This window comes from Danio rerio, chromosome 18, assembly GCF_049306965.1.
Source record: "Danio rerio strain Tuebingen ecotype United States chromosome 18, GRCz12tu, whole genome shotgun sequence".
In the NCBI taxonomy this organism is placed as follows: Eukaryota; Metazoa; Chordata; class Actinopteri; order Cypriniformes; family Danionidae; genus Danio; species Danio rerio.
The window spans coordinates 32,663,833-32,682,366 of NC_133193.1; the positions used below are offsets into that span (position 1 = coordinate 32,663,833).

The following is an 18,534-nucleotide window of genomic DNA, read 5'->3' on the forward strand; positions in this document are numbered from 1 at the left end:
CCTGCTGAAAAATCCATCTTAAACCAGTCCAGGCTGGTTGGCTGGTTTTAGCTGGTCGACCAGGCTGGGACATGACCAGCTAAAACCAGCTATATCCAGCTTAAACCAGGCTGGTCAAGCTGGTTTTAGTTGGATTTGGCTGGTCATTTTCCAACCTGACCAGCTAAGACCAGGCTAGAAATGGCTGGAAATGGCCAAAACCCCTCTAAAACCAGCCTGGTCAACCAGCCTAGGCTGGTTTAAGCTTGATTTTTCAGCGGGGAGGTAGGCTGTGGTGTTGACACAATGCTCAATAGATACTAATGGGTCCAAAGTGTGCCAATAAAATATCTGCTGATGTAGCCCATCCACCACAAGGTTCGACGTGTTGTGCATTCAGAGATGCTCTTCTGCATACTTCTGTTGCCTTTCTATCAGCTCGAACCAGTCTGGCCATTCTCCTCTAACATCAACATGGCAATTGGCCCACAGAACTGCCACTCATTAGATATTTTCAGTTATTTTAGACCATTCTCTGTAAACCCTAGAGATGGTTGAGCGTGAAAATCCAGGGAATCAGCTGTTTCTAAAAGGCTCAGACCAGTCTGTCTGGCCCCAACAACCATGCCACGGTCAAAGTCACTTAAATCAACTTTCTTTGCCATTTTGATTCTCGGTTTGTTTGAACTGCAGTAGATCGTTTTGACGATGTCTATTACATGCCTAAATGCACTGAGTTGCTGCCATGTGGTTGGCTGATTAGAAATTTCCATTAAAAAGCAGTTGGACAGGTGTAACTAATAAAGTGGTTGGTGAGTGTATGTGTGTGTGTGTGTGTGTGTGTATATATATATATATATATATATATATATATATATATATATATATATATATATATATATATGACCAGTGGCTGGTGAGTGTGTGTGTATATAGTGTGTGTGTGTGTGTATATATATATATATATATATATATATATATATATATATATATATATATATATATATATATATATATATATATATATATATATAAATATGTATTACATATATATATATATATATATATATATATATATATATATATATATATATATATATATATATATATAATGGTAACTGAAATCTAAAAGGATCAAGTAAATCATTTTACATTAACAAATTTTTGCATTGGTATATATGCACTTGAGAATGCAACTGCCACAATTGCCATAGGGCGCATGGGGACATTTTCCGGTGGCCTGGCAGTTTATCTGGCCTGCAACGCACTTCTCCCAAAGTCCTGGTTTCTCTATTGCCTTTAAAAGTTCTGGATGATGCAACTTCTTGTTGAAATACCTTAAAGAATGTTCCAAGTTTATTACTTTCAAAAGCAGATGGATTATCCTGGGTTATCTATCCAGCTATATCACTGGATTTTTCTGTGGAAATCTGTCAAATACTGAACAAAATTATAGTAGACTTTGTTTGGAACTTTAAAACTCACCTAATTAAAAAAGTTATGCTAGCTGATCAGGCCATGGGAGGATTTGAGTAAAAATTATTTATTTATTTAAATTAAAATTATTTAAAATGAAGTAAAGACTTACTTTATTAGTGAGTTATTTCCCAGTGATGGGTTGCGGCTGGAAGGGCATCCGCTGTGTAAAAACTTGCTGGATAAGTTGGCGGTTCATTTCGCTGTGGCGACCCCGGACAAGAAAATAAATGAATAAATGAAAGACCTTTTAAACAATCCAACGCCATGTTGGAATTTCATTCCAAATTATATTTTTAGCTCAGTTGGGGGTTTACATTTTTTTTGTTGCACTGTAGTTTTGACATCTCTAAAATACCATTAAGTTTATCTTAAATATATTGGTCCCTTACATATAATTATAATTTTTCTCCTTGTGTCTATTTTATTTGGGATTATAAAAATAAATCTCTTTTTTTTTAAATAACTGGTTAAATAAAAATATACTTTTAGTTAGTCAGCTCTTAGATGACTGTGGTGTCCCTTTTCCATATGAAAAATATGATTAATTTTCTTTTCCTGTTCTCCCAAATGCCATAGATTTTGGTGCAATCCCTGATTGTGTTATACCTTTAGTCAAATCTAGCGCCAATGGTTCCTCAGATTCTTTTATTTTTGACAACACAAACCTTTTTGATGACCAAACTCTTCTCAGTTATATGTCAAACAAAGTTATTCGCTTGGTTATTAATATATCTCGGATCTCTTTACCTGCTTGCATAGGTTTTTAGAAAAATATATTTGGTGACATAAATTGGGATCAGTTTTGGCTTCTGTAGAAAAAAAAAAAAATTTTTATCTAATAAAGCTGTTGAAGTCTCAGTCAAAATCATTCATAAATTTTACATTCATGAATGTTAAAACTTTTTTTTAATTCAGAAAGGACTTTGATTTATCTGTGAACTCGTTAAAACACTCAAACTATTATATTGCATGTAAAACTTTTTTTTTTGGTGTAAATAATTGAAACTTGTAGGCCCATAATTTGCTGGAATTTTATTTATGTAACCCTTTTTATCTCTTTGTTCATAATGTATCTTTGTAATGTTCTTTCTTGCATAATAATAAAAAAGGATGTTCCAAGTTAATCAGAGGGGTAAATGTGTTTTATATATATATATATATATATATATATATATATATATATATATATATATATATAAAATCATTGATTGGATAAACATTTGCCTGTAAATGCAGTTTGTTTGTTAAATTTGAATACACGATACCCATTCGGTGGAATGTGCATATGAGCGTACATAAACATGATAGATGCAAACACTTTCATACACACGACGCACATACGTACGTATTAACTCGATCCCTGGATAAACACCCACATTAACACACACACACACACACACACACATAGATATAAACTCGCGACATGCAAACACATATGTTCTTTTTTATTGGGAGAATGTTATTTTTTTTACCATCGTCCCGCCTCCTGTGGTTTTTACAGCACACGATACGTCCGCTCTAGGACTTTCATTTCTCTTCATAAAATACAGCAAATGCGGAAGTGACAGTGGGTTGGGTTTGTTACGCTGGTCACAACCCACTTTTCTTTTATAAAAATGAATTGGGAAAAAAAGTTTATTTGCCAGTGACAGCACGCACTCAAGTGATCATGGCGAAGATTGAGTGGGCGATGTGGGCCAACGAGCAAGCTTTGGCTGCTGGACTCAGTAAGTCCACAAATACACTTTTCATATTTAGGTTCTAAAGAACATTTAAGCGAGTAATTGTGTTACATTGTGATATGTGAATACAGTTAAATTAAAACAATATAGAGCTTTAAAAAGAAGATAGGGGATATAATGTTGTTTAAACATAAGTTCTTGTTATGTAGGCTACCAGTTACATTTTTTAAAGTGTTATATGGGGTTTGGTAGGCTGCTTGAGCTTTATTATTATGTTATTAAAACCAAAAATATCATATTTAATTGATTATTTTTGAGTTGTAAAATATTATGTTTTATATATATATATATATATATATATATATATATATATATATATATATATATATATATATATATATATATATATATACATATACATATACACACACACATATATATATATATATAGTTTTAGGTCAAATACAGGCCTTTGTAAATGAAATGTGTAAATCTTTTTTCCTAAAGTTTATCTGACTGGTGGAATCGTTGGGGTGGCTGGTCAGTTCAGAGGCTGGCAGTTTGCAGCTTTTGGGATGTATCCTTACATGCTATGATTGAATGTTTATGCTCTTTCGGTCTTTCAGTGAGTAAAGTGCCTTATTAAAAAAATAAAGTACCACAGTCTATTTATTGAGACCTTAACTGTGAAAGTGCTGCTGGTGTGTTTGTGTGTTTGCTTGAATATCCACGCAGCAAACGGGGCAAAGGCACCAGTATTGAGAGAAGGTAAGTGTTGATGAAAGCCAAGTTACAGGAAGTACAGGCTGGTGATTTCAACACACCACCAACAATTCATAACCAAAAAAAACACTGAGTCATTTGTATAGTGACAACTTCCTTATGTGAACCATGCATTACTTAAAAGAAAGTTTTTATGTTTAATTACAGCGGTCAGTACTGCTTTACAGTGTGTGTAAAATCTTTTGGACCCCTGACCAGAAACTATTACGTCAGAGCTTTCTTACATGCTGCGTAAGTCGTCAGTCACGCCTTGTCAAGCATGTCCCTTTTTTTGTTTAAGATGATTTCGAAAACATTTTTTTTTTTTTTTTTGCTGTATAAGCTGGTGTCTTATCTTTGTGTGTGATTTACATTGCAGGCTCTGTGTCCCTGGAGGGTTCATGTTAGCCACAGTTTTGGGATGTGTGTGTCTAGGAATGGCAAGTTTGATCTACCTCTCTGTAAGTTCATCCAAATAAATGCAAAATAAATAAATGCTTATTTATCTGAAGATAAGGCAAACAACATGACTCAATTAATGTAACTGTAACAAAATGAAGATTGGGGAACTAAAACCTTAGTTTGCTTCCTGCACACTTACTTCCTCTTCAAAAACCCCTTTTCACTTTTAAACTGTTGCAGTTCACCCTAAAGAAATTTTTATTATTTCACCACTGATTGTTGGAAACTCACATTTCTTCTGTGAAACAAATAAAAGTGTAGAGAGCATAAAAAATCTTGATGTCACAATTTGTCATATGCTCATTCTTTGAAAATTAATTTACATTCTCCATTTGCATTAAACAGAGCAGATATTTTAATGCTGTTTCAACAAATGTTCCCATGTTTTTCTAAATAGGTGTTTATGAGTATTAACATTAGGGTTAGCTTTTGATTGTGAACTTTTGCATTATAGGCAGCTATTCATGGAGAGCACTGGGAGCCTATACTCCACATAGAGACAAAAAAACGTCTTGGGGAGAGCATCAAAGAACCTCCTCAAAACCCACCTCCCAGACCTCCCCCTGAACTGCGACGTAAAAAAGCAGATAACCTGGATGCTGCAGCATATGACAATCCTATGTCTGTCACCATCAACGAATAAAGATTTCCTAAAAGTGTAAATAGTTCAAGAGGTGATGGCAACAAGTAACAGTAATATGGAATGTTTATGATGAGTTATACAGACAAACTGCATTATCATCTGATATAATTGTCTTAAAACTTAGGATGTCACTCATTTGTTGTGTCTAAAATAATGCCACATTTTAGTTCCACTTTTTTGTTATATGTGTAACCTTTTTCTGTGTCTTTTTTTTTGTTGTCTAGAAACAATATTTTATTTATCTCTGATTTTTAAAGTAAAGAAAACAAAATCATGAGATGGTCATGTATGAATGATGAAAGCCTGTTTTAAAATGTTTTGTTACAAGGAACAAGGAAGTTAATTTCCTTTTGTGTCCTCTCGATGACTTGTTTGAAATGTTATATGAAAACAAACAAAAAAAACTTCATCTGACATCTACCAAGTAGATATAAACAATAAAGATAAATGGAAAATATCTGATTCAGATTTTCATATATTCTGATATCTTGATTTTTGTTCTTGAATGAGGATTAATAACGGCAACACTGGATGAGGTTGCAGCATCATCTAGTGCAGAGGTGGCCAACCCTTTTCCTGGATATCTACCTTCCTGCAGATGTCAGTTGCAACCCTGATTAAACACACCTGCCTGTAATTATCAAGTGTTGTTCAGGTCGTAATTAATTGGTTCAGGTGTGTTTGATCAGGGTAGGAGCTAAACTCTGCAGGAAGGTAGATCTCCAGGAACAGTACCCCTGATCTAGTGAGTATGCGGAGCTGTGATCCTTTTCACAGGATTGTTATTGGTCATCAGCATCTTAAATCCTTGAAAGTTTTTTACTATTTAGATTTTTTAAAAATTGTATGAGTATTTATATGTATTTATTTAAGTTTTATATATTTTTGCATCATATTTATATACAGTACTCTCCCAATTACTGCAATTACTGTGCTAAGTTTTTGAAATGGATACATTAATGGGGCATATGAACACAATACACTATTACAATACAATCTATTTACTATTGTTGAGTCATGGCCTAAGAAGAGTATGTTAATGTACTTCTCCACCACTTATCTTCTCAACTTTGCTTTCATGTTTAGCTGGTTTTGGGGGTTGGTTTTCAATCATGTTTGACAATGCTTTGCTCAGGGTATAAGGAGGAATGGTAACTGTTGATCGGGAAAAATGGCTTTTACTCTGCATCTGCCACACATCGGTGTGTAGCCTCATATGCTAGCAAAGTCTCGGTTACATAACTGTTCATTTGTTACAGCTACAGTGCATCTTGAAAGTATTCATAGCACTTCACTTTTTCCACATTTTTTTATGTTATAGCCTTATTTCAAAATTAATTGATTAAATTAATTTATTTCTAAACACAATACCCCATAATGAAAACATGAAAAAAGTTTTTTTTTGTAAATGTTGCAAATTTATTAAAAATTAAAAACTTGAAAAATCACATGTGCATAAGAATTCACAGCCTTTGCTCAATACTTTGTTGATGCACCTTTGGCAGCAGTTACAGCTTCAAGTCTTTTACAATATAATGCCACAAGCTTAGGACACCTGTCATTTTGTTGTATGGCAAGCGACGGTGTACACTCATTTTCAGATCTCTCCAGAGATGTTCAGTAGGATTTAGGTCTAGGCTCTGGGCCACTCAAGGACATTCATAGAGTTGTTGTGAAGCCACTCAGATATTTTGGCATTGTGCTTTGGGGTCATTGTCCTGCAAGAAGATGAACTGTCACCCCAGTCTGAGGTCAAGAGCACTCTGAAGCAGGTTTTCATTCAGGATGGATCTGTTCATTCCTGCATTCATCTTTCCTTCTCTCCTGGCTAGTCTTCAAGTTCTTGCTGCTGAAAAACATTCCAACAGCATAATGCTGCCACCACCATGCTTTACTGTAGGGATGGTATTAGCCTGGTGATGAGCCATGTCTGGTTTTCTCCAAATGTAACACCTGGCATTCACTCCAAAGAGTACTATTTTAGTCTCGTCAGACCAGAGAATTTTGTTTCTTAGAGTCTGAGAGTCCTTTACATACCTTTTGGCAAATTCCAGGCATGGAGTGGCTTCCGTCTGATCCCTCTACCATACAGGCAGGATTACTACACAGATGGTTGTCCCTCTGTAAGATTCTCCTCTCTCCACAGAAGAATGCTGGAGCTCAGACAGAGTGACCATCGGGTTATTGATCACCTCCCTGACTAAGGCCCTTCTCCCCCCGATAACGTAGCGATGGCCGGCCAGCTCTAGGAAGTGTCCTAGTGGTTCCAAACATCTTCCACTTATAAACAGATCTTTTAAACCCAGTTGCTTTGCGCACGTCCTGTCTTGCTGATATGATTATACACATTACCATGGAGACGTGTTAATATGCAGCAGTCAATCAATTTGGTGGACATGGAAAACTACACTCCTATGTCACATTTTAACATCAGGATATTTTTAAAAAGAGAATTGTTGTGTTTTTATCATTCCAATATGACTGTGGACACACTTTACATACACACAGTTCTGTCCAAAGCAACATTGACACAGTAAATTGAATAAATATAAAGTTAGATTTATTTTGTGGTCACAAGTAAATACAATTTTTAAGGAAGAGTTCAGATCTTAGGTATAACATTAGATCAAACTAACACATGCACAAATTTGAAGTTGTTCCATGCTTAATTACAGTACCTCCAGCCATCTCACCCCCCCGCCCCCTCACACACCTGGGTGCACTTCAGATCAGTGAGGATAATGTGCATCAAATCTTCAGTAAACAGAAAAGGACAGCACCAGGCCAAGACGGTGTTTCGCCAGCCTGTCTGAGAACCTGCGTTGACCAATTGGCTCCCGTTTTCTCATAGATCTTCAACAGCACAAAGTTCCATCCTGCTTTAAGCGCTCCACTATCATCCCAATCCCGAAGAAGCCAAAGATCACAGGACTCAAATACTACAGACCTGTTGCCTTTACATCTGTGGCTATGAAGTCATTCGAAAGACTGGTGCTAGCATATCTGAAGGACATCAATGGACCCGTGCTGGACCCCCTGCAGTTTGCCTAAAGAGCAAACAGGTCTGTGGATGATGCAGTCAACATGGGACTGCATTATATCCTACAACATCTGGGCAAACCAGGGAACTATGCAAGAATCCTGTTTGTGGACTTCAGCTCTGCCTTTAACACCATCGTCCCGTCATTGCTCGAGAACAAACTGACCCAGCTCTCTGTTCCTAACTCTGTCTGTCAATGGATCAACAGCTTTCTGACAGATAGACAACAGCTAGTCAGAATGGGCAAAATCACATCCGACAGCTGCACCATCAGCACTGGTGCCCCAGGGATGTGTTCTCTCTCCACTGCTTTTCTCCCTGGACACCAACGACTGCACAGCAAAAGACCCCTCCATCAAGCTCCTAAAGTTTGCAAACGACACTATTGTTATCGGCCTCATCCGGAACGCTGACGAGTCTGCATACAGACAGGAAGTGGAGCGGCTGGCTTTATGGTGCAGATACAACAACCTGGAGCTGAAAACACTCAAAACAGTGGAGATCATAGTAGACTTTAGGAGAAACCCCCTGCACTCCCCCCACTCACCATCATGAACAGCACTGTGGCTGCAGTAGAGTCATTCTGGTTACTGGGGACCACCATCTATCAGGATCTGAAGTGGGACATTCACAGAGACTCTATTTTGAAGAATCCCCAGCAGAGTACTGTTAAGTTAAACCGGCCACAGAAGCTGCTCGTACGTTCTACTTAGCTGTCCTCCTATCCATCCCCTGCACTTCAATAACTGTCTGGTTCGGCTCAGCTACCAAAACTGACCTCCGTAGATGACAGCGAATAGTCCGGACTGCTTAACAAATCACTGGCACTACCTTCCTACACTTCAAGAACTGTACTCTTCCAGAGTGTACTCTTCCAGAGTGAGTAAAAGGGTGCGCAAAATCACTCTGGATGCCTTGCACCCAGACTATGACCTATTTGAACTGTTACTGTCTGGTCGGCGCTTCAGGGCACCAATCACAAAAAAAGCCAGAAACAGGAAAAGTGTCTTTCCTCGGGCTATCTACCCTATGAACAGTTAAATATTCCCCAACTGTGCAATAAACATGTGCAACACTTTCTCATACGCACTTGTACACAGCACCTTATATCAATATACAATGCAATACTTTCTCCATTCACATTTGTACACAGCACTATATAACCGATATTTATGACAAATCTGTGCATACAATTCAGCATCCAGATTTCTTGATTAACTGCATCTCTGTTTAATGTTTATTGTCTTTTTTTCCCTCATATTTATCTTGTGTTGACACTTGTCACTTTATGTACACTGGATTGGGAATAAAATTGTTCTTTTCAGATCTAGAGGTCATTAACACTGTAAATATAACAAAAAGTCAATTGTTTTTATTATACTTTTTAGTTATATTTATTATATTTATGCTTGTATTTTTAAGTAATAAAAAGTTTATTTCAATTCAACAAAAAAAAATTTAAAACAGCTATTTCTTTTTACAGTTTGTGTCAGAAAACCCAAATTCAAGCCTCAGTTTATTGTGAAGACAAATATGGTGGCGCAAAGATCATGAAATTGGGATGTTTCTCAGTGTGGCTTTGGCCTATTTATCATTTACCAGGTTTTATGTATTACTTTGAACATCTCAATACTGTACTTGAAGACATCATGTTGCCTTACGTCAAAAAGGAAATGTCTTTAAAACTTGACATACAAGACATACCTGTTTCTTACTTGATGCAACACAGATATGCAGGTTATCTATAACAATGGTTAGGCAGTTAAAGAGTTAATTCAGAATTAAAAAAAAATAAGTTTAAAAAAAATAAGTTTAAAACCTAAAAAAATAGGTTTAAATAAAATGCCCATACTGCTAACTTTAATATTCCATTGTCATTTAAAGAAAGCTCATCAGTAAATGTCTTTAAAAGAAAACAGGTTATAACATCTGGTCTCATTGCTATACTATAATGTGGAGATTTATATATTAAAAAAAAAAAAAACCTTGTAAGATCTACTTTTCACATTAACATTCTATTTTACTCTCCCTAAAATTTAAATCCACACCCACACACACGTGCGCACGCACGCACGCCCGCACACACACAAAGAAAGGTGCTGAGGTGGAGGACTTCTCTTCTGCTGAATCCAGCAGTGCAGCAGGTCCCTTGCCCTACCTATTTAAATCATTCACCCCCTGCCAGTATTCTGGAAAATTGTAAACATGGGCAATTTGTCTAAGCGGTAACAAACCAATAAAAGATAAAGTCCACCATTCTTCAATTCTCATATAGCTTTCCTGACAAAAACTCTTGCTACTGAAGATTTCTATTCTCTCAGTGTGAAGTATTTTCTAAGTGTAAAGCAGTTCATTTTCTCTTCTTAAAGAGTAGAGTGTTTGCAGCAAACATGCCAGCATGTGTTAAAAATACTGTGTAAGATGAGTATGTCTGCACAGGAGCAACACTAGGAGAAGGCTATGCTGAAAAATAACTGATTGAGTAGAATAACAGAATATGTAAAGCACTGATTATGTTATGACATGTTAAATACTTGTATGAAGCTTAGAGTGAGTAACATATTATCAAGTTATTATCCTATCATGACAATGTTTGTAAACACTTAGTTCCTTTTGCATAAGTTGCATCTATGGAGAGAGAACTTTGGTTTCAAAACAGTTGCTGACATGACATAGACCTGTGACATCTCGCTGACCATAGCAAGCTGGCTGAGAGCCAAGAATAACAGGGCCACCTAGAGTAAAAACCTATCCTAAAATGGTTAAGAGTTAAAATGAGACACATAGGGGTGTGTCAAATAACCTGTATAAAGATTGTAGAAAACACAGAGACTTTAGAAGGAGCAGGAGAGACTTTGGAAAGAGAGAACCAGAGAAAGGAATTGTCCAGGAGAGACTTCAGAATGCTCTGGGGTCTGCTCTGCTCTTTCTCGGCTTTATTATGTAGAATAAAGTCTATTTTCTGATATTCAAAACCTCCGGTCTGACAATTTCTAATTGATAAGAAGTCGAATTACGACACTACACACAAACAGCTTGGTTGTATCAGTATGACAGCATCACAGTGAAAGTCATGCAACAAACCCTATGCACCACAGAAACACACAACTATGACCCTTTATAAATGCCTACTTCGTTCTGTGCACGGTCTCCCAGCTTGGCAGGTCTTAATTAGAAGGTAGGGTCTTCTCATAGGATAAGAACTCAGTCAGTAAAGAATAATGAGACACTGATGTGTCATCACTTCACTAGCAGTTGAGTGCTACTTCACAGATTTTGGTCTCACCCCAATATTGATTTTAAACCAGGCGCCCAGATATGACCTGAACGATTCAACTGCCATGCCCTTGATGCCCGCCCAAACATCTATGTTTTTATCTTTTAGATCCAAGGGTTGGACAATAAAACTGAAATGCCTGGTTTCAGACAATAACAATACATTAGTATGGTGTAGGGCCTTCTTTTGTTGCCAATAGCATCATTTTGTCTTGGGAATGTCAGATACAAGTCCTGCACAGTGGCCAGAGGGGAGTCATTCTTCTTGCAGAATAGTTACCAGGTCAATATGTGATGCTATGTAAGAAAAGTGTTTCATGGCTTGCTCCTCCAAAACACCCCAAAGTGACTCAATATTATTTAAATCTGATCACTGTGGAGGCCATGGGAGATGTTCAACTTCACTTTTATGTTCATCAACCCCCTTTGTCAGCAGTCTTGATGTGTGTATTGGTGCAATTTTATCCCGACATATGTCCCTGCTTTCAGGGGACCATTGTGTGCACATGGTCTTCAAGTTTCGGCAGTTCTTGGCAGTGATGCTCACATCTAGCACAAGTATCGGGCCTTGGGAATGCCATGATATTGCACCCCAAACCATCAGTGCTCCACCCCTATGTGTCACTCTGGGAATGCAATAGTCCAGGTGGTATTCTTCTTTGGGGCTTCTCCACATTGCAACTCCCTCGGATGTGAGAAAGACAGTAAAGAAGGACACAACAGACAGCAATGCATGTTGTTTTATATTGTCCTGCGCCCAAAATTTTCAATGCTGACACAATTGAAACTAACATTTGGCATGGGCACGAGTGACCAAAATATTTGGCTATAGCAGCCTGGCCTTAGCAAAAGAAAAAAAATGTGAAAAGTTTAGAAAAGTATGAAATGCTGGTATTATCACAAGTTACAGATTCATACTTTTAGTTTTCAAAACCAGGTGTTAGTCTTATTCCCTTTACCAGACATTGCTTTCTGTATTTAGAACCTTACACTGTAGCCTACTTTGATACATAGAGTCCACACAATTCCACTATTTAAATTTATTAAAGCCCTGTTATTGTCGTAATGAGGGCCCAAAGGTTAAGTCTTGCCCAGTTACATTAACTTACATTAAATTTGACTCCTATGTGTAAGTTGGGAAAAGGTGTGAAAGCTCCCGATAATGTTATTTCACACCATCAGAGATGATGAGACCTTTGTAAATCTACAACCCCAAAGCAGAAAAAGTTGGGACAATATGGAAAACACTAATAAAAAAAAAAAAAAGAAATTAGTGTTTTCCAAATTTACTTTTTCTTGTATTTCATTGCAGACAAAATGAACACAACATATTTCACATTTTGTCTGGTCTTCTCAAAGAATTTTTTTCTTTTCTTTTTTTTCCTGTGATTTCCTACATCCTTTGGGTTAAAAAAAAATCTACAATTTAAAGTTTTTACATTTTGTTTTTATTTTTAATTTCACAGCATGTCCCCTGTAGTGGACCACAGGACCGTTTTAGTTCGAAATGACCACCACCCAGACAACAAAACTGTACAGGATATGGCTGTAAAGGGATATAAATCCAATATTAATGTAACAAAAAAAAATAAAAGCTATTTTTAAAATTTGTATTAAAATTCCTGAAACAGTTTAGTCTGAAAGAGAGCCGAACTCAAAAATTATATTAATCCAAAACAAATTTATTAACATACCTCTCTCTTTCCCATAAAATGTGCTTTTTTGTATGTCTGCCATTTTGGATGCAGTGCAGGAAGTGGTTCCTAGCATGCCAGCCAATCAAATTACATATCACTAGAAAGCCCAGGGTTTCTTCTGAACAGTACAGGACTTGACAGAGTAGCTAAAAAATACAAAGATAATTCTTGAAAACGCAATGTTCACTATAAAGGACACATGTCAATGGGTGGGGTCTCAGGAGGATATACATCCTTTCCTGTCATACAGACCTGCAACAAATTCAAAAAAAAAGTTGGGACAGAAGCAATTTAAGGCTAGTAATCAGGTAAATTGGTTAAATAATGATGTGAGTTGAAACAGGTGTTGTCAAAAGGTGATTGTAATTATGATTTGGTACAAAAGCAGTATTCAAAAAAGGTCTTGTCTTTTAGGAGCAAAGATAAGTCAAGGATCACCAGTTGCCATTAAATGCGTGAAAAAAATAATTAAATGTTTAAAAACAATGTTCCTCAATGAAAAAAAGAAAGACATTGGCATATTTAACCTTCAACAGTGCATAACATAATTAAAATATTTAAGGAACGTGGAGGAATTTCAGTAACTGAAAGGGCCGCAAGCCTAACCTGAAAATCTGTGATATCCGATCCCTCAGGTGATTCTGCATCAAGAATCATCATTCATCTATAAGTGATATCATCCACATCCACACAGGACAGTTACAGTTTTTTCCAATTGTTTACACACATTTTCTGTATCCAGGTCTCATGTTGTCAGAACTCTACACACAAATCACAAAACACACACACACATTGGGCAAAACTCTTCAATTCTCCTGCAAAATGAAACTCTACATTCAAAACAATGTGATTTCTTTTTAAAATGTTATTTTGTTTTCAAATGATACACACAGACCATCACATCAATAGACAATAATAAGAACAGTAGAACACTGATGTGCTTAATGTTAAACACTATGACCACTTCTTCTCCATTCATCATAGTGACTTACTGTCAGCCTTTTTTGTTCAGTGTTACACTTACTACAGACAGTACATAGGCCTAGATAAGTGCATTGTAAAATATTTCAAAATATTGTTTTTATACAAAACACACAAATACCAAATATATTTTACTGTATTTTCCCCACAAAAACAGTGTACACAGTGTTCATCTCAACCCACACAAAGTTACACACACACACACACACACACACACACACACACACACACACACACACACACACACACACACATATATATATATATATATATATATATATATATATATATATATATATATATATATATATATAAACAAACAGCTATACTCTGTTTTTCTGTTTTGGTCTGGCCAAGCAGTGGGGGAAATGTCACTTTGCATGGTGAATCCAGCCATGAAAAGCATCAACTGCTATAGCTTGGAGAAAGGGTTTACATGTGTGTGGATTTCAGTCATACACTTTCCATCTCCAGGCAGAAAAACAATTCCTCAATAGGATTGAGGAATGGAGAATATGGAGGGAGATAAACAACTAAAAATTGTGGGTGGGCAGTGAACCAGTTATGATCCAGATGAGCTCTGATTTTTAAATTGCAATTCTGTGTGACAGGTGTTTACTCATCTGATGAGTTAGTATGCTAAGTAGGGCAACTGACTTTACAATTGTGAATGACAGTGTGTTTCTTGTGAAAACAAAAGATTTTCTGCATGTGCAAAATGCAGAGAATTGTGTGTTGTGTTTTGAAAAAAAGTGTGTTGTAAACCTGCAATTTGAGTGTAAAGCAGGAATTGTGCTTGTAGTTTAGCAGAATTGGTTCAGGGGGTTGGTGCATCAGTTACATGTTGTAGAAAAAAAAAGTAATTGTGTGTAAACAACTAAGAAAAACTGTAAAACTATACTGTGCCAATGCTAACAGTCTTAAGAACACCGTTGACTTCTCTGGGCTCAGAGGCATATTGGATGGGCCATCACACAGTGGAAACGTGTGCTGTGGTCAGATGATAAATGTTGTGTCATCCAGACAAGTTCAAAACCAAGGGTCTGTCATGGTATGGGGATATGTTAATGCCTTTGGCAAAGGTAACTTGCACATCTGTGATGGCACCATTAATGCTGAAAAGTACATTTTGGAGCACAATATGCTGTCTTCTTTTTTTTCAGGGATGCCAATGCATATTTCAACAAGACCATGCAAAACTGCATTCTGCACACATTACAAAGTCCTGGCAGTGGAGGAAGATAACACAGGTACTTGACTGGCCTGTCAGCAGTTCCGACCTGTTTCCAGTAGAAAATCTGTGGAGCATGTTGATGTGCAAAAAGTGACAAAGAAGCCCCCTTACTGTTGCCTGTGTAACGGAGGCCAGCTAGTAAGTGATGTGCAGGTAAACCTCACTCCTCTGATCCCTAAAGGTGTTCTAGCAACAGACGCTAGAGGCCATGGTCTTTAGCCTCCTTGGTAGAGTACCTGACTCTCTTCTGCCGGATCGATACCAGCTCAGAGCGGGTTGGGTGGTGTAGGACAGGCGGGGTTACATTGGTGCTGTGACCCAAATGGGAGTGAGGTTCAGGGGGGTGAGTGTAACGGAGGCCAGGTAGTATGTGCTGTGCAGGTAAACCTCACTCCTTTGACCTCTAAAGGTGCTCTAGCGACAGACTAGAGGCCATGGTCTTTAACCTCCTTGCAACCGACTCCCATGCGGAAGGTCGCCAGTTCGATACCAGCTCGGAGCGGGTGGGGTGGTGTAGGACCGATGGGGTTACACCTGCCTTAAGATGTGTTTGCTGGAAGAATGGGACAAAATTACACCTAAAACAATTCATCATTGTCTTTAGTCCCTAAATGATATTTTCAAGTGTTGTGAAAAGGAATGGCAAAATTACAAAGTGTAAATGCTTTACAATTTAAATTTTTGAATTAAGAACCAAAATTGAATACATGTTTATTCTGAAATAAACAAAAAATTATAATAATAAAATAAAAATCATGAGGAACACATTAAATAATGTTTGTTGTATTGTCTGCAATTAAATAAAAGCCAAAGTAAATTTAGAAATCACTACTTTTTTTATTTATGTCTTCCATACTGTCAACTTTTTCTGATTTGGGCTGATAGAAGGATTAGTAAAATATCTGTCCGACAAACAACATCCTAAGTTGTCTTCTGCGTTGAGTTAATTTTTATGACTGTAAACCCTGTCGCCCAAGATCTGTATAATATTCTTTAATAACAAAAACAATTCAGTTATTTGAAATACTGAAGTTACTTGTTAATGATTAACTAATAATTTACAATTACAATTTGCATTATGCATGATTACATGATTAAGTGGTGTTAATATATTTCTGATTGTTTTTTAAAAACATTTAAATTAATTATTTTTAAATGCGAAGCTTCATATGATTACAGTTAAACCACAAAACTCACATGAAATTTTTTATTTTTAACTTTAAAAATCTCTGGATGGTGATGCGATGGCGTTTCTGTGTGGAGTTTGCATGTTCTCCCTGCATTCGCGTGGGTTTCCTTGGGGTGCTCGGGTTTTACCCACAGTCCAAAGACATGCGGTATAGGTAAATTGGGTAGGCTAAATTGTCCATAGTGTATGAGCATGAGTGTGTATGGATGTTTCCCAGAGATGGGTTGCAGCTGGAAGGGCATCCGCAGCGTAAAATATATGTTGGATAAGTTGGTGGTTCATTCTGCTGTGGTGCCCCTTGATTAATAACATGACTAAGCCCAAAAGAAAATGAATGAATGAATGAATGAATGAATGAACTTCTCTGGACCATTTCTGTATTTTCAATTTCATCTAAAATATTTCTATTTGTGTTCCAAAAATCTCAAACTTAATTTATAAAACTTTTCATTTTTGGGTGAAACCTTCAAGTTTGTGCGGATTCAAAAATGTAAATATGCTTTTGAGATTGCTAAAAGGTTTCTTATATTGTCTCCTCGCATAGATAATTCATTCAAACTTCAAGTAGAGCTATAGCTGTTTTGTTGCATGCTGATGAAAGTGAAACCATCAGCAACCCACAAAAAAATTTTCAAAAAAACTTCTGAAAGCAGAAGCAGAAAGTTCTTTACAGACCTCAAAAATAATAACTAGCAGATGGTGTGGATGGTTTGAAAATGAAAGTCAGAACAGTGAGTCAGTCATTGAATAAATACAGTAGGTACAGAAAGTATTTAGACCCCCTAACATTTTTCACTCTATTATATTGGAGCCATTTGCAAAAAACATTTAAGGTATTTTTCCTTAATTTACACACAGCACCCCATAATGACAGAAAAACAGTATTGTTGACACTTTTGCAGAAAAAAGAAAAAACTATGCTGTGACACTCATGTTTAACTCAGATGCTGTCCATTTCTTCTGATCGTCTGAGATGTTTCTACACCTTCATTTAAGTCCCGCTGTGTTTTATTATACTGATCGGACCAGATTAGGAACAGAGCAAGACACATGAAAGACTGCATGGAGTTTGCTTGAAAAGTGAGAAATGAGATTCTCTGGTCTGATGAGACCAAGATAGAACATTTTGGCCTTCTAAGTGGTATGTGTGGAGAAAAACAGGCACTGCTCGTAACAGTCCCAACAACAAAGCATGGTGGTGGCAGCAACATGCTGTGGGTTGTTTTTCAGCTGCAGGCACAGGACAACTGGTTGCAATCAAGGGAGATATAAAAGATAATTTGATTATAACCTACCATTTCATTGGCTGATATTAAGATCAATGCCTTGGCTGACATTTAGAATAATGCCTGGTATTTAAATGTTTCTGTTGTGTCACATTGTGTTGTTTTGTCCCATGTTAAGACATGGTGTAACGCATTACAAAAGTAATGTGATTATAATATATATAATTTTTTTGCAGTCATTTATTGCATTACTATTTTAAACAATTTTTTTTAAATCATCACTTGTTACGATCTTAGAATTGCAAGTTACAACAACGAATTTTAACTCAGAAAGGTGTTAGTTTTTTGTGAGACTCACATTTCAACCAATTCCCAGGGTCTCAAGCACCACCTTGTTATTCTTATGGTAATGGAACCAGATCAGTCTCAATAATAACATTTAGAAAAAGTAAAATTCATACATGCAGCATATTTCACAAAAGTCTTTAAAAGCCTTAGTGTTCATGTGTCCACTGTAGATATAATAGTCACTGGTCCACATGCAGGAATTTTGTGTGCTCTGAGATTGTTTGTGAAGTGAATATGGTTTTATTTTTTGGATGTTGTGTACACCACATCAGTGTTTTTCCCAATAACTGCTTACACTAGAGCTGATGTCTCACATTACTTTTAAATAGGTCTGACCTCTTATAACTAAAGTACTTCCATAGTGTTGAAGTATAGCTCCTGTTAACACAATTGTCATTGGTTGTTGACAAGTTGCTCCTGCTCTCAGAGGTGTTGCACTATATGTCATCATGTTTCAATATTGTTGATATTACAATATGACTTCTTGTTATTACTGTATGTAATAATACAACGTTATACCAGTATTATCATGTACA

The 18,534-nt window shown here is 36.6% G+C and overlaps 1 protein-coding gene across 1 annotated transcript; it reads left to right on the plus strand.

The window, feature by feature from the left end:
- The first annotated feature begins 3,113 nt into the window (after nt 1–3,113).
- Nucleotides 3,114–5,469, plus strand: cyba (cytochrome b-245, alpha polypeptide). Its single transcript, NM_200579.1, is given in 6 exon segments — nt 3,114–3,185; nt 3,648–3,717; nt 3,834–3,908; nt 4,071–4,154; nt 4,282–4,363; nt 4,819–5,469. Coding segments are annotated over 6 exon segments (558 nt in total). The 5' UTR covers nt 3,114–3,127; the 3' UTR covers nt 5,008–5,469.
- Nucleotides 5,470–18,534: the final 13,065 nt, after the last annotated feature.